Source organism: Neolamprologus multifasciatus, chromosome 23, assembly GCF_963576455.1.
Source record: "Neolamprologus multifasciatus chromosome 23, fNeoMul1.2, whole genome shotgun sequence".
Taxonomy (NCBI): Eukaryota; Metazoa; Chordata; class Actinopteri; order Cichliformes; family Cichlidae; genus Neolamprologus; species Neolamprologus multifasciatus.
In genome coordinates this window covers 22,390,626-22,410,982 of record NC_140460.1, presented here as the reverse complement: position 1 = coordinate 22,410,982, position 20,357 = coordinate 22,390,626, and the positions used below count along the sequence as shown (strand labels likewise).

The following is a 20,357-nucleotide window of genomic DNA, read 5'->3' as shown; positions in this document are numbered from 1 at the left end:
GGTTCTTTTGTTTTGAGATCATTCTCTTGTTACATGACCCAGTTGGAACCAATAACAGCAGTCAGACAGATAATTTGGTAGACCATGAAGACTCAATGACTGGAAGCTGACCAGGTCCATAAAACAAGCCCAAATCATGACCCCACCACCACTGTGCTGCCAGTTTGTATGAGGTGGTTGTCTTGATGTGTTGAGTTCCATTTTCTCCAACTGTGGTGCTGCATACTACAAACAAACAACTCCACTTTGGTCTCGTCTGTCCAAACCACATTGTTCCAGAAGTCTTGTGGTTGGTTCAGATGCAACTTTGCAAACCTAAACTGTGCTGCCATGTTTTTTTTGTTTGTTTGTTTGTTTTTAACAGAGAAGAGGCTTTCTCCTGGAAACCTTTCCAAACAAGCCACACTTATCAGTCTTTTTGGAACTGTACTGTCATAAATGTTAAGATTTAAGATATTAACTGATGTTACTCTTAGGTTTTTGCTCGAACGTCTGCTCCTATAAAGTTTGCATTGCTGCATTCTGTGAGCACACACCTGAATGTTCCAGAGCAGCAAAATGCTAATGGATGTACTTAGTTTTCCACATACCTTTGCATTTTGCTCATAAAGTTATTCTTTTGGGTTTAACTTTAATAGCTTCACATAAGGCACAACAGCCAGAAGGTTGTACAGAGATGTACTTGAGAAGAAATGTGTGTGAAACCAGTTTTTTTTTTTCACTTGGCACCATTTTACTTGCTGCATTCAAATCAAAACCCTGGCACGCTCAGTTTGAGACTTAAATGATTAATTTAAGTGTTATTTTGTCTGATGTCACAGCACTCTGGCAAGGTCTTGAAAGCTTTTACACAGAAGCAATAGAAAGCATCCAAACTGTGAAGATCATTAACTGGGATCGGATGTGAACAGTTGAAAACTGGGAGGCTCTGGTGGGTGATTACACCCACCGGGTCAATGATACTGATTAGGTGAGGTGTCTCCTCAGCACCCCGAGGACACTTAAAGACAATAACCATCCCAGACACAGCTTGTTCACCCTGCTGCCATCTGGCAAGCGATTCAGAAGCAACAATGGAACAATGGTTAATGTTGAAGCCCATGTGTCAAAGAAAAGAAACCATTTCATTCTCGTATTTGAGTTCAGTCACTTATTTACTCTTCTCACATTTACAGTTGAATCTCTACAGTCCTCCATGTGATATGTACTGAATACAAAAGTGTCCTTTCTGCAAATTTGACCCTTTTGACAGCTTCCTCACAAAATGAGCCTGATACTTTGGTACTTTTCGTCCCTGCTGCTCCTCAATGTCAAATTCAGCTCCTTTCTGCTTATCTTCCGTCTCGCTAAACCCAAACAGAAAGCGTGTGGCAGAGTGTGAATCAGTTTAAAAGCCGGTGCTCTTATTTTGTGTGTAGTTTGTGTGCAAATTAGCATTGTCACAACAATTCTGCTGTTATATAATCCTGCCCTATTTCTGCTTTGCTCAGCGAGCCTCAAAGGGAGCCGGCAGCATCTGTCCTCCCTTTATTGTAGCTGATGGACAGTAATGTGATCAGCAGTGGGTAATTTGTTTATTTCGCTTTACTTTCAAATAACGTGGATGTTTGTGGTTCCTCTTGCACTCTGCCAGCATCTCAAAGAGCTCATTTTGATTTGACGTATGCCGGCTTCAATTTGTCTCATTTAAAACATCTGTGATCTATCTTTTATTGTTTTTTAACCATCTACCAACAAAAGAGAGAGTTTAAACTGTTTGAGTGACATCCTCTATGTTCTGTTGATTTGTTAGGCCTAGAAAAGACAAATCAATACACTGGTCTACTCATTTTGCTCATTCCTAGTGCCATATTTGAGACTAACAGAGCAGCTTTGCATGATTCATGCTTCAAAATAATCCGTCTTCACCTCAGGCTGGGCTTTGGTGGAGTCCCTCCTCTTTTAAGCCAACTTTCTTCTGATTGGCTGCTGTGAGATGACCATATTACGCATATTCTCTCTCAATGATGTCATGCAGATCCAAGAGTATTAAAAACTGTCTAAAAATGAGGATTTAGAGCAGCTTTTAGCTCTTTTTTTTTTTTTTTTTGAAACTGTGGCCTTCATTTACGGTGTATATTTGACAGAAAACCAGGAAAGTCATAATAGGTCCCCTTTAAGACTCCTTCAGGTTTTTTAACATCTAGAAATGTAACTTTTGGGCTTGCTTTAAATACCTGCTCAGGCCCATATTTAAACCATCTTCTTACCCTCCTTGACGGTGTTGTCACTGTGGCTGTTAGAGTGGTCGGGCATGTCCCTGAGCAGCGAGTGGTGGGAATGAGAGTGTTTGGCACTCAGGCTGTCTGCATCTGCAGCTGTGTCTGTGCTGCCCCGCCGTGTGAATTTGCCTGGAAAGAGATGCAACAAATGGACACGTTTTAGGTCAAAAGCACACAACCAAATACTAAACGTGGACATCAGATGGAGCTGAAAAGAAAAGCTTAACTTTAAGCTCAGCAAACATCAAAGCCCACAGAGACAGAGTGCATTTACGTCCTGCCTACCCCAGAGAGTCTGTCTCTGCGGCTTTGGTGTTTGTTGAGCTGAAAGTTAAACTTTTTTTTTTACCCAGCTGTATCTGATGTCCATGGTTTCCATCCAATAATGCCTAAAAAGGTCTTTTGAGCTGCCAAACTGAGCCTTTCACCACTGTCACAACAACACTGTACTCTAATGGCCTCCACAGTCACCAGATCTTGATCCAGTAGAGCCCCTTCTGGCATGTCCAGCCTAGAAATCAGCAGCAATTGTGTGATGCTATCATGTCAATGTGGACTTAAAGTCTATAATGAATATTTCCAGCACATTGTTTAGTCTGTACCATGAAAAATTAAAGCAACCTCTTTTGCAAGGTAAACAGTGTCCAATGAGTGTATTTCAATGTATAAATATTTGAGACATAAAGTGCTAAAATAATTATCAATGGCCAGCTACAGGCATTTTCATTATTTTTTTTAAGAGTTTCTGCTCTAATTAGCACACTATAGGACCAACAATTTGACCCTCCAGCAGTCATGGTTTTCAAATTATGACATGTTGTAAGAAGTATCTCATACTTATACACTATGACACAGACTTGAATCTTTCTAGCAGCAGCTCAGGTTAAGTGTGTTCATAACAGCATGGTAAAAGAGGCCAGTAGGTTTTTTTTTCTTAATGGAAATAAGCCTTTAAAAAGTCACTAACTCTGAAAATAATAAAAATAATAACTGCTTTTGTGCCTTGAGCGAATGTTAATCTCCACTATTCAGTGAGAGCTCATAAGGAATACCAATGTCAATGAAGTGACCTAATTCACCAGCTGACGGCCAGATCCAGACTAAATCCTCTGACTCATGAAAGCTCGGTGGAGTGGAAGCAAGACTTCAAACTGGTGGCATCCAATCTCATTACCCATGATGGTGGCCTGCCAGCCTCCACGGTCTAGGGCCCGCCTGTCGTCACCCAGGCCAGAGAAGCTTCCGAAGGAGAAGGTGCTGCGGGTGGGAGAGACGTCCAGGTGATCGTCGTGCAGCAGGAAGGGAACCCCCATCCGACGCTGGCGCTTCTTCCCCGTGTGATGGAAGGGGATGGAGCCCTTTCTCTCGCGGTCCTCGCGGCGGTTCTTAAACTGAAGTGGAACAACAGGTCCTCTCAATCACATGAATCTGTATTTATTGTTTTAGCTTAAAACATAAAGGCCAGTCTCTGACCTTCTTGAAGATGTTCATGCCCAGGTCGGAAGACAAGTCAGGGACAGCCTGCCGACGAAGGTTAGTCAGAGAAACCTTTGCAAAGGTCTCTGTGCTCAGAGATTTCTCCTCTTCATTGCATTTTAAGCTCATATCCTGCGAAAAATACGAGAAGGCAAAGGTCACGAACCAGCAGGAGCAACACGGACATCCTAAAGATGGCTTAGAGGCGACTCTATTAAAGCTGTTTCGATGAGTGACCTGAGTCTTGTGGGTGTTGACCAGTGAGGGTGTCGCAGCCACCATGGAGCTGCTGCGTGGCCGTGGCAGAGGCGCAACCAAGGGCTCAGGGGGACGTTCAGGCCTCTCCTCCAGGATCTGCCTGAGGCGCTGCAGGTAGTACATCAAGGCCCAGTGCACGCCCTCCTCCGTCCAGTGGGGCTGCAGCAGACAGCGCAGCACAGCCACATCAAAATAAGTGGCGTAACGCGCCCGCTGGGCCAACGATGCTGGCAGGCCGGCAGGAGCTGATGTTCTGAAAGAAGAGAGAGGAAATAAAGGAAGTTTCACAGGTTCAACCTTTAACTTGGTGAAGTTTAATTTAAAAAGACAGTACAGAAATTAATCACACACAGAGTAAATCAATCTATGAAAGGAGTTCACCTAGTACGTGAAGGTATGCAGAATAAATCGGGCCCTTGCGGTGAGTTCAACAAGCAAGAGGACACAACCAACTGTGATTGTGAAAGCTAGAAGCTAAATGAAGATATGTGTGCATCAAAGAGTTAAGTCTGTATTTGCCGTTTGTTTCAGAGCATTTTAACATTCGGACACAACATATCCACACTTCCGCATAACTGGATGCGTGCTACATTGTCAGATGGTCCGCACTGCGCGCGTGCGCAATTGCGCACGCGCGCAGTTTAGAGGGAACATTGGTGACAATATATGGTATATGACATTGATAGAGTTAAAAGAAGAAGAAGAAGAAGCATGTAAAGGAGGAGCAAGGCGTGGAGTTGGGTTGCAAAGCAGCTTGCAGAGGCAGCAGCAAAAAGTAAGCAGTCTGTAGCAGCTTAAATTGTGCAGCCTACATGAGATTTGCTGATTCGATACTTTGAAGGGTGTCAGTGGAGTCATAAAAGGATAAAATCAGATGATCTGTCAGGACTTTCAGCTCAATGCTACAATCAATATGTTGTTTCATGGACAACTGAACCAGCATGTTGGAGAAATGCATGATAAAGTTCCACTTGTACTGGCTGACAAACCAACCAGTAGCAGACTGCTGAGGTTGTAGTTGAAGTTCACCAGTTCATCACTTTCATGATCTCTAAACACTGTGCAGCTGCTCTCAAAGCTGCAGTAAAACTGTAAACAGTGGGACACAAACTGGACACAGTAGACTGTTGCTAGCTGCAGTCCTGAGGCACAACATTTTCACATAAATTATGCTTCTGCATCAGATCTACAGCATAACCTAAGCCATAACCAGAACCCAATTTTAACCGTATGTTGCAACCTTTTACATAAGCTGACCTGCACCGCCTGAGAAATGTACGTTGGTTTGACACATACCATAATGACTTGAATGGCTGGAAGGTTACAGTGTTGAAACAAATAGAGTTTCCAGTTACTGTGTGATGTAGATTTTCCCATAAATCAAGCTTTACTCTGAAGGCGAACCTTCTCTATTTCCGGTGGACTACGCCTCAGCTAGTAGTCGATGAGAAAAACTGACCTCTGACCGTGAGGTCAAGGTCACTGGAATTTGAAGTCATTTGAGATTTTTAGTAGATGCACCTATGGCATTAATTTGACAAAAATGTGATTTCCTTCTTAATTATCACATTCACATCACATTACTTCAGCTTAAACTTGTTCTCAACGCAGACAAAACAAAGCTCATGTTGTTTTCTAAATCAAGGAAATGGGCCCAAACAATCCCATCAGTAACCACTCTTGAAGGTAATAAAATAGAGTTGGTTCACACCTATAAATATCTGGGAATCTTAATTGATGACTTGCTCACCTTCAAACCACATGTAGAGAATTTTGTGAAAAATCTGAAGTTAAAACTGAGATTTTATTTTCAAAATAAGTTGTGTTTCTCTTTTAGTACAAAGAAGCGGCTTGCTGTTGCTGCGACATTTTTGCCTGTGCTGGATTATGGAGATATTCTATATATGAATGCTTCTGCTCAATGTCTTTGAATGGTTGATACTGTGTATCATGCTTCTCTGAGGTTCATCACTAACCGTAAATCTCAGACTCGCCACTGTGAGTTATACTCTCAGGTAGGATGGCCTGCTTTGGCAAGTCGGAGGAACTCTCATTTATACAGTTTTATATATAAAGCAATACTTGGGTTGCTACCTTCTTATATATGTTCCCTGCTTACAATGAAACATGCTGGTCGGTATTCTCTTCGTCCGCATGGTTACTTGTTGCTTTCTGTTCCATTTGCCTGAACTGAATTTGGTAAAACAGCTTTTGTTCATTTAGCACCCTCGGCATGGAACAAACTGCAGAACAAATGGAAAATAACTGAATTCATTTTATTAAATGCTTTTAAATCTAAACTACGAATCCTTGAGGCCAAGTCCATAACATGCAACTGTTTCAATTAGACTGATTGTCATTTCAACTGATTTTTTTATTTTTATTTGAATTTTATTGAATTTTATTTTATTTTTTATTTTTTCATTTATTTTTGCATGTGTGTTGTTGCTGTCTGTGTTTAATTGAGTAATTTCTGTAACTGTGGGACACTTGCTGCTGCCTATCTTGGCCAGGTCTCCCTTGAAAAAGAGGTTTTTAATCTCAATGGGATCTTCTTGTTCTCAGAAAAACATAAAGGTCACTGAAAGTAGCTGAAATTTAAGCTTGATTTTTAGTGCCTGAAGGTATCTATTTCAAGATTCTACATTGCCTCCTTCTCGAGTCATTGCATTCACAAACTTGGCTGTCCACTCTGCCAAGCTGCCTAGCAGGCTGATGACAACATAAGAAAAACTATAGGAAATCATGGCGCATTACTAGCGACCAAAGCAATCACTAGGAGGATTATGGTGCAGGAGCTTCTTTGCAGCAGTTTTACCCAGCAGGAGCAAAAAAACCCTCCAAGAACCACCACCACTGATTTTGGTTGTATCACATCCAATATGGGGGACAACTCCTAGGCAATGTGTGCATGACATCAGGTGAGAAATCTCAACACAAGTGGATAAAAGTAGCAGATATGGAATAGAACACGGACTGTAGAATGAACAGACACATGCAGTGAAAGTCACCTTTTCACATGTGTGCTCATACACATCTCAGCATTTAAGTATTAGTTATAATGGTAAATGGCCTGTATTTGTATAGCACTTTACTAGTCCCTAAGGACCCCAAAGTACTTTACACATCCAGTCATCCACCCATTCGCACACACATTCACACACTGGTGATGGCAAGCTACATTGTAGCCACAGCCATCCTGGGGCGCACTGACAGAGGCGAGGCTCCTGGACACTGGCCCTCTGACCACCACCAGTAGGCAACGGGTGAAGTGTCTTGCCCAAGGACACAACGACCGAGACTGTTCAAGCTGGGGCTTGAACCGGCAACCTTCCGATTACAAGGCGACCACCCAACTCTTGAGCCACGATTGCCCATCTCGTTCATCTCTGGCTTCTCTTCCACAGCATGTCGCGTCACCCCCAACTGGAAGATGGCCACCTCCTCCTGAGCCTGGTTCTGCTGGAGGTTTCTTCCTGTTAAAAGGGAGTTTTTCCTTCCTACTGTCGCCAAAGTGCTTGCTCATAGGGGGTCATATGACTGTTGGGGTTTTCTTTGCTTTTACCTTACAATAAAAAGCACATTGAGGTTGCTCTATATGAATAAAACTGAACTGAATTAAAAGGCACTTTACAGTAAACTATCCCTAAGTAGCTAAACTGAATATCATGATAGCAATGCCAAAAGCCGAAACTACATATATAATTACACTACATCACAACCTTTTGTGTTATATTAGACCGTGATCAACTCCTGCCACATTGCTTCATTAACAATGCATCAAAGGAGGATGATAAACAAGGGCAGAGACCCCCTTCAGCATCATTGGAAGAGGAGCAGAGAGGGAGGGAGGGAGGGAGCTCCAGCCTACGTGAGTCCACTATAAATAAGCAGGAATGAAGGTCAGTAGTTGGCGAGCTGCAGAGGAGTTACTGCAAACTGTGAAGAAACATATTGATACTGTAGGAGAGGCAGACGTAGCGGAGCATTTAATCCCAGCCGCTGTAATAAATGGAGCAGGAAGTGCTGGTCGATATGTACATGAATCACTTTGAGAGCGGGCGGTGAAGGCAGGCTGTATCATGTTTCACCGTCTAGCCGACACACTCACACATACACACTCACTCTCCCTACTGCTGTTGTGTCAGGTTGCCACAGAGACCGTGTGACGACAGCCACCCCGGTCCTCTGACTCCATGCGGTAGGAGAGGATGCAGCAGCCAGCGGTTGCCATGGAAACTGCCTCAGCATCAGCAGTGCTGCGCGGATTGCGGTGGTTGAGTAAGCTGCATTACTCGCAGCACCCGGTGCCGGAAATGATTTTATCAGTGCGGTGCAGCGCAGAGGTGCACGAACAGCATGGTGACCGGAAGATGTAAATGTAAACTGTCCCTCAGAGATCTGGAGTCTGGTGGGGGAGGTGGGGGGTATTTTTGATCAGGAGAGCATCAAAACTCTCCCTTGCTGCATGCCTGATTTACATTCAGCTCACTGTCCTCCTCAATCCCGCAGTCAGCCTGAAAATCCCACTGCACGCATGAACAAAGCAATTAATTTGTCTTTGTTAAGCAGGGAAAGAGGAGGGATAGATCCTCCATCTCCTGCATTACCATGTATCCACTGCTCAAACCCTGTGGTGCGAGGATGTGTGAGGATATAATTGGCTTGGGGGTGTTTTTAGGAGGCGGGGGGGGGGGGGGGGGGGGGGGATGGTTTCCGGGCTTGTTTTGATTTTCAGTCAGCTGCCGGCTGTCAGAAGGATTGCGAAAAAGCGTCGGAGTGACATGCTTGGTTGTCAGAATGAGCTGAGATGAGCAGCGGAGGGCTTAGGATGGAAATAAACCTGCCAGTGAGGAACTTCTTTGCTGGTCAGATTTGGTGTAATTGTAAACTTTTTATTTTTTATTTTTTGCCCTGCCATTGCCAAAGAAAGCTAGAGAGAGACTGAGCCTTGGCCTGGCAGTGGGCACACCAAATCAAGCCAGGCCAGGGACTCTGCCAGCATTAGACATGTAGCACATTACTTCAGCGTAATTACCCTGGATATGTGGGCAAAATGTCACATGGGTTTGCTGATGCACAACAGGAAAAGAGCTGTGGTTGTGTGTGTGAGAGACGAGACAGTACTGCTTGAAGCAACATATTACACAGGGGGGAAGTGGATCTATTCATGTACCCTAGCTCATCCCAAGCTAGCGGAGCGAGGCGTGTGGTGCAGTGGGTTTGACAGACGCTGCTGCGGGGCTCGGTGTTTAGCCATCAACAAGACGATGGCACCAGCTCCGTGTCAGTGCGGGTCATGTCTGCACTGCTTCAACACTCAACTGGCTAAAGCGTGGAAAAATTAGTCATTTCTGAGAGGTTTTATGAAAGCAGCGCCTCCATTATTGATCGTTTATAAATCAAAAATAATGCTTGTGTGATTTCCTCTGTGGGTCTCTATTAATACATGTATTCATTTGTTTGTTAAGTTAAAATTGATGCTTCAACACGTCTCACTGCTTCTTGAGGGGAAACTGAATAACACATGCTCACTTTTTCTTGGAAGGGCCTTTGACCGGTGGGGGTTGCTGTTGGGAAGGGCCACCTTTCTCCACTGAGTTACCACGACGACAGCTCTGCTCCCCGGCTGACGGGGAGGAGGAATCTGATTGGGTGGCTTCGCAAACCACCTGGAAGCCCTGTGGGTAGGAAGAGAGAGAGAGAGATGGATATCAGGAAGACAGACAGGCAGACAGTTCCTGATAATTAAAGGCTCTGAGGTTGGAGTGTGGTTTCTGTCATGACCCTGGCTCACCGTGCTAATGAATATTAACAGCCAGCCCCAGGGGGAACATTGGAAAAGGGGAGGGGAAGAAGCCTCAGACTCATGCCCGAGCACATTCAATCAACATGGGAAGCGGAATCTGACAAGATATGGGCTGAAAACGTTAGCTCACCGTGGGACCCGGGTTGCCTGATCCACAGGGGCTGCACTGGTTGTTGACTGGGGAGTTCCTCTTTGCTGTTTAGACAAGCATAACAGTATACATGTGTTAATTGTGAGCAAATAAAAATAGATTATCTCTTAACGCACTAATTCCCAACCAGGGGTACAAGTACCCCAGAGGGTTCTTCTGCAGTAGGCAGCAGACACCTGGAATGATTCGTTTCACTATTTATAGAACTGAGTGTCCTATGACTAAATATGTTAGCTAACGTTATGGATTGTGGTTCTTTCACACCAAAAACAGGACGGTGTGGTGTGGTTGGCTGGTGATTGCATTGAAGGTTTTTGCCATTCGATTGCAATTATTGCCGCCTAATTTATAAATCCAGAAGGATTGCAAACACAATATAATCAATCTAAGTCAGTCTGCGCCAATGACGTAACTCGTCTGTGACACTCTATTTGTTCTTTGTAAAGATTTTTTTCATTGTTACATTTCTTTGATAGTAGAGCAGTAAATCTGTGAGGTTCCTCATGGAATTCGTTAGTGTGAATTTCTTTGTATGTAGATTGCAAAGGATTTGCAATTTTTACAGATTTATCACAGTTAATCACAAACAAAATGCATGTAACTACCAAGCTTAACCCCGTCAATCACAAACTGACAGCAGATTGACTCCATCTTATTGTGATTGAAATGCTGGATAACTAAATAGTCAAAACTGTTAGCTAACTTGGTGTATTAGCAGTTGAAATAGCAAAAAGGTACGAATGACCAAATTGCCAAAGCTGTTAACTAACTGTTTAGATTAACAGTTGAAATATAAAAGTATACATAACTAAAGAGATGAAATTGTTAGGTGACTGTGCAAATAACACTGTTAGCCTAATGTAACAGATAAAAAGCTGTATTACAGCAGCTAGCTAAAGCTATGAAATGAACACCAGTGATTTAGCTGCTATGTTGCTGGAAGAAAACTGTTAGCTAACTTTGTGTATTAACAGTTTTAAATAGCAAAAAACAAACAAACATTTAAATAGTTTAAATTAGCCAACTACAAAAATATAACACCAGCAAACATAATTGTATATATTAAATTGCTGTTAAATAGAGTATTAGCTTAGGGCAGTAGATAAAAGGTTGAAATTATAAGCTTATTTATGGTTAACTAACTATAATTGAGACACGGTAAACTAAAAGTATCCCAGATTTAGGTTAAAATTAGTTCAGCTGAACATCTTAAACTTGAAAGATGTTAAGGAGGAATATCTGACACAGATGCATGGGTTATATATTAGGAATACGATTAAGAACCACTTTATATACTCTATATATTATGTATATAGCCCTTAAAGATAGCGGCGATTTCTCAAAGATAGTAGAAATTTCTTTAAAAAGTGGGAATTTCTTCACCTGTAACAATGTTTCTGACAGGTTTGATGAGGGCAGTAAAAGCAGGGATGTCAGGGAGGCGGTGCTCCCACATTGGCTGCCATATTACCAGACCACTAGCCAGTCTGAAGGTCAGGTCTGACTCCTAGAAAAAGGCAACATATTTACACATTTCTTTCCTCAAAAAACAGCCTGTAAACACCAGAAGCAATTATTCTGTCTTGGTTAAATTTTTGTGTTGTTAAGATTCTTAAACCTCTGTTACAACATGCTAACAAGACAAGACAGTAATTCACTGCACAGCTGGGAAACAGTGCACTCCCAGGAGTAATATAAGCTGACCCTTTCATCTGTTTGCACACACAGATCAATAGGCACAGAGTGATGCTGACTGCAAGTACTAAATTAAGCAACACAGGGGTTGCTGAAATTAATCACAAAATTCTCAACATTATAAATAGTCTAACACCACAGATTAAAACAACAATGCCTGTGCCATCCTGGCTCTCTGTTACAAAAATCAATTTCAAGGCCGTACACATTTGCATCAGCAGTTACAGACCTTTATCCGATGAACAAGCGGTGCAAACAGGAACACAAACAGCTCTACTGTTGCCATGCTCTTTTGGAATAGCTTGGTGCGAGTATGCTCATCCTCCTCCAGCAGGGAGCCGCTGTGCTGTTGTCCTAACCCGCCCAGGCCCGAGCTGGAGCAGGAGCTAGGAGCTCCCGGGGAGGAACCCTGGTTCCCCACAGGCTGGAGGAAGGCGCTACTGCTGCTGCCCCTGGACCAGCCGTGGCTCAGGCTGGGTTCGTGGTTGCACTCCTGTGGGGCCTCCAGCAGCATCCAGTGCAGCGTGTGGAGCAGCTTGGTCTCCGCCACACCCAACTTGTCCTGGTGACCTGTGATGCAACCGAAAGACAAATACTAAACACACAGACACTTTTTTATCTGCTTAAACATGGCTGGCCTGCAAAAAAGTCACCTGCAAGTGGACTCCAGAGAGAAACCAGAAAGCTTCCACTACCAAAAAATCTTGCATGCCTACAAACTGGTCATATTTGATGGTGACCTGTAATTTCCTGCTTCTAAATTTAAACTGAGGTTATTGTCCTCAACCCTAATAATCTAAGAAATATGATATCTAACCAGATGCTTACTCCAGATGGCACTACTTAGGCCTCCAATAACACAGCGAGGAATCTTTGAGTCCTTTTTGACCAGGATACGTCCTTAACTTCACATATTAAACAAATATGTTGGACTGCTTTCTTCTAGAAATGCCCTTTCTCAGCGTGATGCTAAAAAACTAGTTCATGCATTTCATTACTTCTAGGCTGGAATACAGTAATTCCTTATTATCAAGCTGTCCTAAAAACTCTCTGAAAAGCCTTCAGTTGATCCAAAATACTGCAGCGAGAGCATTGACAGAGACTTAGCCAGTGCTTTAGTCAAAGGTGGAGTGACAGGAGAACCAATCTAGCATGTTCTTGCATGAAACCTGAGCTCCCAAAGGAGAAACCCTCAAGGAAACAAGCTGCACAACAGGAGGGATCTGACCTGGATTGAATGAAGGACCCTCTTACTGTGTGGCAACAGTGATTTTCACTTGAAGGCGTTTAACAGCTTAGTTCAAAGCCTGCCACCTCCTACTTAAAGAAAGTGTCAAATCCTGCTCAATAGTAATGCAAACAGTGGCTCATTCATGTCTGACACATGGAAGGATTTGATGCTTTTCTCTCATGTTGTGTGCAGGCCATTTTAATCTCATAAATATTAATTCTATCATTTGCCTTTCTGTCCTTTTAAGTGATGATCTCTGAAAGAAGCTGAAAGGAGCATCAGATTTGTGTTTTGGCGATTGGGTATGACCTGGATGAAGCTGTCAGCTCGATTGGACTAAAGCGTCCTCACCAAGCTTGTTCCTGTTAGACAGCAGGATGGAGGTGCAGTGGAGTACGTGAGGCAGCGCCGCCTGGACCAGCTCCCAGCGGGAGATGCTCTGGATGGCCTCTGACAGGGCCGGCGACAGCCCGTGGAGCTTGTTCTCCACCAGCACTCGCTCAAAGGACTGGGGAGGCAGCCAAAGGAGAGAGAAAAAAGAGGAGAAGAGAGACATCAGGCGGGCAACTTAAGCCTCTTTCTTTGACTATCTAAATGTCCCACATGGCCCCGAGCGAGCAAAAGCCTGTGGGAGAGACAGTGGAAGCTCTGTTTGGATCCAAAGGGATCTGGAGAAGCGTCATTATGGATATGAGTCTAGCTTGAGGGTAATGGGAGGAAGCACGGGGGCAAAACTAATTTGCTAAATGCAAAATCAAGAGCTCACTTGATTTGCAGGTGCATTAAGGTAAAAACAGATTACTGGGAAGGGAAGCGATTATTTCCCCTCATTGTGCACATGGTATTATGAAATGACTTACCACACAGGATGCCTCATACTGTTTTCCCAACTTTGGCCGCAGAAAAGCACTGAAAGACATCAACAGAGTGCTTGTGAGAGATTAAGAAAAGGACAAATGTAGGTTATAGGATAGTAAATCACCCCATTTTGTCTATGTGGCCCACTTTTTTTACAGGTGTGACATCATACAATCTGCACCTACAGCCCCATCTTCCTCCATTTAAAACAAATCAGTGAGCAGACACTCACTGGCGGGATTTCTCAATCACTTCATCAAATAATGTTGACGTGTGACGCGGTGACAAACCCCCGTCAGCCCTGCCTCGTTTTCACCAACGGCAAACACCTGTTATCAATGTCACTAACCTGGTCTGCCTCCACAGGAAGGTCTGGATCGGGAACGGTATTCCCTTCCCGCACTCCGGTTCGTTTTCATCCAGGCTTTTCCTCTTCACCATTTTGGCCGGACCCTGCGTGGCCGCCTGCCTGCGTGCGATCACCGGGACGCGCGGCTGCTGGCTCTGCCCAGGTGACCAGCGAGCTTTTCCTCCCTCTTCACGACATGATTGGGTTAGTCCTGCGTAAAATGGCTGCAAGTGTCGATCGGTCGGTCGGCGGCAAAGGAGAGCTAGAGATAGAGAGAGAGAGGAGGAGGAGGTGGAGAGAGGAAGAAGGAGCGCTCCGAAATCAGCACCTCCCTCCCTGGACAGCGACAGCTGATCGGAGAGCTAATTTATCAGCAGCAGTAGCAGCGGGGCTTTAAAGACGCAGTGTGCAGCTGGGCCAGATGTTCTCCCCCTCTGCCTTTTCCTTCTCCTCTGATTCCCCGCAATCAACACATGGAGCGACTGAAACCGCTGCATCCGCGTGGTGCATCCACCCCTTTAAATATCAACAGGTTGTTTAATAATAGCCCAAGCTGTGAGTCATAAAAACACAGCAAAATCAAATCAGGTGTCACTTCCCGAAACATTCGCACTGTTTAAAGAGGCCATGCCGAGCAATAATATCCTCATAAGGCCATGGAACATGGATCTAACATGTTGACGAAATCCAGAACAATGCACCGTGTTTTTGTGTGTGTGTTTTTTTAACATGGCAGTGCTGTTTGCGGTGTTTCCTTGTAAAAGAAGAAAAAGAACGACCAGAACTGTTCTCAGCAGATGGATAATCACAGCATCTGAACAGTGCCTCACGCTGCAAACACTAAAACCATAAACATTAAAACCCAGCAGGGTTTACAAACTTTACAAAAGACAGAAAAGGATCAATTAAAGGAACAATAACCATGTAGGGAAGAAAAACTTTAGGTTACTTGCGTAACCCCAGTTCTCAGAGTAGCGTAAGTGAGACCTCTTACTATGGGATGACACTCCCTGCACATTCCTCAGAAGCATTTATCTAATTGGTTAAGGTTACCACCAGCCAATCCTGTTAGGTTGGTGGTCAGGAGCAGCCATCCACGTTTAAATAAATTGCACTATTTAATAGCCGTTATTCAAGATAAGCACCTCTTCTCGCTTAGCAACAGCAAGAAGGGCTGTCTGGGTCATGCTACTCTGAAAACCGGAGTTTAGTCACCATCTAGGTATTGAAGTTTAAAATTTGCAGAAGAAAGACACTGATTTGGTCCTGGTTTTGTTCAAGGGGTTTAACAAAAAAAAATATATTTTTAACTGTTCAGGAATCACAGCCATTTTTATATTAAGTCCTCAGGTGACTGACTAGAAAAATCTTTATCTTTGCAGAAACTCTTGGGTTACTCAAACAGGATGCTTTGGGTCAATCAGTTGTGCAGCATTCGGCTAATCTGAGCAGAGGATAGCCCCACACACTTACTGGTAATGTCAATGTCAAACTTATTGGTAATGTCACAAGAAAAACAATGGTGTGCTTGGTTTCAACGTAACTTTATTCCTTCATGAGTTATTTACAAGTTTCTGACCACTTATAAAATGTGTTCAATGTGCTGCCCATTGTGTTGGATTGTCAATGCAACCCTCTTCTCCCACTCTTCACACACCGATAGCAACACTGCAGGAGAAATGCCAGCACAAGCATCCAGTATCCGTAGTTTCAGGTGCTGCACATCTCGTATCTTCACACCACAGACAATTGCCTTCAGATGACCCCAAAGATAAAAGTCTAAGGGGGTCAGTTCGGGAGACCTTGGGGGCCATTCAACTGGCCCACGACGACCAATCCACTTTCCAGGAAACTGTTCATCTAGCAATGCTCGGACCTGGCACCCATAATGTGGTGGTGCACCATCTTGCTGGAAAAACTCAGCAAGATGGTGCCAGCTTCAGTGCACAAAGAGGAAAACACATCATCATGTAGCAATTTCAAATATCCAGTGGCCTTGAGGTTTCCATTGATGAAGAATGGACCCACTATCGTTGTTCCCCATATACCACACCAAACCATCACTTGTTGTTCCAACAGTCTTGGAGGGATCCATCCAATGTGGGTTAGTGTCAGACCAATAGCGGTGGTTTTGTTTGTTAACTTCACCATTCACATAAAAGTTTGCCTCATCACTGAACAAAATCTTCTGCGTGAACTGAGGGTCCTGTTCCAATTTTTGTTTTTCCCATTCTGCAAATTCTGTGCGCCGATCTGGGTCATCCTCGTTGAGATGCTGCAGTAGCTGGAGTTTGTAAGGGTGCCATTTGTGAGCAGCTAATATCCGCCGAAGGGATGTTCGACTAATGCCACTCTCCAGTGACATGCGGCGAGTGCTACGCTGTGGGCTCTTGCTGAATGAAGCTAGGACAGCCACTGATGTTTCTTCATTAGTGACAGTTTCCTTGCGTCCACATTTTGGCAAATCCAACACTGAACCAGTTTTACAAAACTTAGCAAGCAGTTTGCTAACTGTAGCATGGGAGATGGGTAGTCTCGTAGGGTTTCTTGCATTGAAATCTGCTGCAATGACCCGGTTACTGCGTTCACCAGATATCAACACGATGTTAACATTTCTTTGACCCTAATATTTAAGTAAGAAGCTATGAAATTGGACTGGAATCAACTTCAGATATTTTATCTGCTTCATTTGTCATGGAAGAAGGGAACAGTCCTAATCTGGCCATCAAACTGCCTGTCAGTCAATTGTCTAATTGATTTAGAGCTTCTGAAAATGGGATAGTGTACAAAGATGACTGTAACTCTTAAATCATACATACATTTTTGTTAACCCTCTTGAATTAAAAGCTGCACTGGTGTACAGAAGCAAGTCTGCAAAAACTGCATTTGTCCCACTATAACTTTCATTAGAGCCCAGAAAAGAAATGCTTCTCTACTAAGCTAAAGAAATCTGTCATGGCGCTTCGTTGAGCATAAACTAAAACATATTAATGTTTAAAATTACAGAAAAAATTCATGTAATAATAAAACTGAAAGTTTTTGTTAATTCACGAAAAATGTCTGTTTTTAAATCACTGTTTTGCCAAACTAACCAACTCATTAAGTAAAAAAAAATGTGTGTAGTAATGAAAAAAGGGAAAGGTTGCTGTTATTTAATTGTTTATCTATCACTTAATTACTTTGTTGTTTTTTGGCACAGTATGAACAACTGTGGAGGTGTTTAAACAGAAAGAAAAGCTACAAAATCTGTGAAAATACAGTCAAAATTCCAAAGTTTATCCTCTCCTTCACATTTCCCAAAGCTGTCCACAGGGCCGATGTTTGTTGGGTCAATTCTGGCCCCCATGCCTTATGTTTTACCCGCCATTATCAACTTTATGCAGAACTATAGAAAATAATAACAGGTTTTAAAGCGTTTGTCTGTCAAATATACAAACTTCAAATGACTATAGTAAAGCCAGCAATGCCTCCTGTTTAATGAATAATAATGACATTTTTATTTAGCCTTCAAAACACATGCTGATGATGACCAAACAGGCACGCCAAACATGCAGGTTGACGTGTTTTTCACAAAAAGACGAGTATTTTCAAAGAATTGATCCACAAGACTAGAATGAACCAGTTTTTTATTTCTTTTATTTCTTTATTTTTGTTGTTGCCATCATCCTGTAGGAGCATTTTGTCATCAGTACGTCTCAAACACCGGAAAGTGTGCACACATCTACAATTTTTTTAAATCTTTTTCTTTTAAATACACTTACACAGGCAAAGAGGGGGAGGGATATAGGAAGCACAGAAAAACACTGGAAGGGTAGGCGACATCAGGAAGGGAGGTGGGGCGGAGGAGTCTCATAATGGTGAGCAGAGAATATGCTAGAACATTTTTCTATTCTTTTTTTAAAAAAAAAACTTCTAAAAGCTGCGTTTGTGGGGTATTATTCCCATTCTTCACCTTCTTCATCTCTGCAAACGTTCAAAAACCTCTTTCAAATGGAATGTTTTCATATAAAGCCTTACACTTAACACTTTTTAAAACAAAATTCGGGACTTTTACCCACTCAAATACACTACACAACCCAGTCTTTGCAAAAGGAGCAAGGTCACAGGGGCCTGTGTGCCAGAATGCACCCGGGCCATTTTACACCCACACAGAAAAGTCGAAGATCGCTCCAAATAGATCTAATTTATTTATCATTTATTTGCCATGCCAGCATAACAGCATTGTTGTAGCCTAATAAAAACCACAGCGCTAATGTAAAACCAGAAAATAAAAAGAAGAGAGGGTGGACGGGGCGGCGCAGGCCGACGGCTGACGAGAGAAGAAACTAAAACACAAAAATCTATTGGAAAGCTAGCCTTTTAGCGCCCGACTCGACAGAGCTGCAATGGTTATCCACATTTAAATGCTAATAAGCCAGAGCAGCCACAGGGAACGTACAAAACTGTAAATACTTCCAACTACAGTGACATATATTTTTTATATATTTATATATAAAAAGAAAACAAGGGAACACAAGTTTGTCCAACAATTGAGCACAATTCAGGAAATCCAACAAACGCAACAAAGAAAAGTTCATGTCACACACTTTTCGTTTTTATGTTGTTTTTTTGCAGACATGCTCATCAGCCATTCTTTTGCAGGTCAGTGAAGTCTCTTGCTTATCTTTAAGACTAGCACCTACTGTGTAGTAGCTATATCTTGCATTCAGTACCGTATAAATTCTGAATGGACGTCACGGTCCAACTTGAAATTTTTAGCCCCGTGCGAGTGGGAATGTGTTGGTGTTTTTCAACGCACCAAAGAAAAAGAAGTAAAGATGAACAGAAAAAGGACCAAAGAAAAATCCTGTACAATCGTAAAACCACCTTCTTGAACCACTTGAACCTTGGCATTCAGCTTATCTAAAACAGAACAGTCCACGTTTGAGTGAATGAGAAGATAAAAAGCAGACCGACAGACGGGGAGTGTCGATGAAGATTTATGAAGAATTCAGTTTTTTTAAATCCCGCTTGGAAGGGCCGGAGGGATCGTTGATTGGATGAGACGGTCAACCAGCTACAACTGTGGGGGTTACGTTAAACACTGGAAGCTTGTGATGGGAACGATGGGAAAAGGAGGGGTGATGGTGTGGATTTGTATTTTTCCTAAGCAGAGGCAGCTGGCTCATAAGCCCTGCTTGGCCAGGGCAGCGGTCACATCCTGGGCCAGCGTGGAGAGCTGGGGTGACTCCAGGAGGTTGATGCTGCCGGAGGAGGACAGGCGAGGAGAGGTGCCTCCCGTCTCGATGCCAGGGGAGTGGGTGACGATGATTTCCGCACCGTGGTCCACCCGAGCTTTGGCCGAATCCCGGAAATTCAGCTTGTGGCTCTCGATCTGGTGAGCAGGGGAAGACGGTTTAGGTCAGCGCTCTTTTTCATCTTTAATGTGAACTGACAGTGACATTTGGTATAAAAAGAGGCTTCCTTTTACCATGATGTTCCCGCCTCCAGGAGTGTGGCTGGCGTTCTCCAGAGAGCCGACCTTGGCGTGGGCCTTCTCTTTGAAGTCCAGCTTCACATTGTCGATACGCACATGTCCTCCCCCTGGGAACAGGACAGCAAGGAGGAGAAGAGAAGTGTTAAACCCACGAGGAATCGCTCGCCTGCAGGACATCACTTCTCCTAGGCAATGCTCAGGGCAAACAAAAATCTCAATCTGCACACTGCACAGCCTGAAAAACGCACAAATGCCAGCTTTGACCTGCTTTATACAGTTTATATAGTACCATGTAAGACTGGATGCAATACTCAATTTCCTGCTTTCACACTTTCTATCATTGAAATGGTGACATTATGGGGGCAAAACTGAAGCTGTAAGTGGACAGATGACAGATGAAATTAAGAAATATCAATCAGATTATTGCTACGATTAAAGGAAATACATATGTTTTGTTACATATGTTAAATCAAAACTAATTTGACAAGAACAGACTTTTGCTCAAAGACTGGTGTTATTGGGCCTTGTTTTTTTTTTTTTTTTTTTAAAAAAGACAAACAGTTTGACATCTTTATGTTGATCTACGTGGAATTTCTGACTTCTTTTGTGCAACCCACAGCCACTGAACTACAGTATGTGTTGCACTGTAAGTTAAAGACAAGCATGTAATATAAAATAACGATATGTGGATCTGCCTCTATTATAAAATGGATGGGGACCAACTGCATTCTCCAACTGCTAAAAGAGTAAAATAAATTTTCATGCTGTGTGACAGTGGCTTAAATCGTCTTAT

At 43.1% G+C, this 20,357-nt stretch overlaps 2 protein-coding genes across 24 annotated transcripts in view; both read right to left on the bottom strand.

Annotated features, from left to right (window-relative positions):
• Positions 1 to 14,622, bottom strand: part of unc80 (unc-80 homolog (C. elegans)) — a 60,987-nt gene extending 46,365 nt beyond the window's left edge. For 15 of the 22 annotated variants that reach the window (XM_085150004.1, XM_085150010.1, XM_085150013.1 and 12 more), the window contains exons 1-11: positions 14,089 to 14,614; positions 13,742 to 13,790; positions 13,233 to 13,389; positions 11,880 to 12,220; positions 11,339 to 11,462; positions 9,935 to 9,999; positions 9,531 to 9,676; positions 3,975 to 4,248; positions 3,735 to 3,869; positions 3,436 to 3,652; positions 2,250 to 2,390 (exon numbers count right to left, since the gene is read on the bottom strand). In XM_085150004.1, coding sequence (XP_085006130.1) covers positions 2,250 to 2,390; positions 3,436 to 3,652; positions 3,735 to 3,869; positions 3,975 to 4,248; positions 9,531 to 9,676; positions 9,935 to 9,999; positions 11,339 to 11,462; positions 11,880 to 12,220; positions 13,233 to 13,389; positions 13,742 to 13,790; positions 14,089 to 14,180 — 1,741 coding nt within the window. In that variant the 5' untranslated portion in view covers positions 14,181 to 14,614. Of the gene's footprint in view, positions 1 to 2,249; positions 2,391 to 3,435; positions 3,653 to 3,734; positions 3,870 to 3,974; positions 4,249 to 9,530; positions 9,677 to 9,934; positions 10,000 to 11,338; positions 11,463 to 11,879; positions 12,221 to 13,232; positions 13,390 to 13,741; positions 13,791 to 14,088 lie in introns of all 22 variants that reach the window. The other 7 variants (XM_085150002.1, XM_085150006.1, XM_085150011.1 and 4 more) reach the window with 3 other exon arrangements.
• Positions 14,623 to 17,706: 3,084 nt separating this feature from the next.
• The window catches only part of LOC146491534 (uncharacterized), a 52,723-nt gene continuing 50,072 nt past the window's right edge, over positions 17,707 to 20,357 (bottom strand). For both annotated transcript variants that reach the window (XM_085150027.1, XM_085150026.1), the window contains 2 exons: positions 19,559 to 19,671; positions 17,707 to 19,462 (listed from right to left, as the gene is read on the bottom strand). In XM_085150027.1, coding sequence (XP_085006153.1) covers positions 19,253 to 19,462; positions 19,559 to 19,671 — 323 coding nt within the window. In that variant the 3' untranslated portion in view covers positions 17,707 to 19,252. The remainder of the gene's footprint in view (positions 19,463 to 19,558; positions 19,672 to 20,357) is intronic.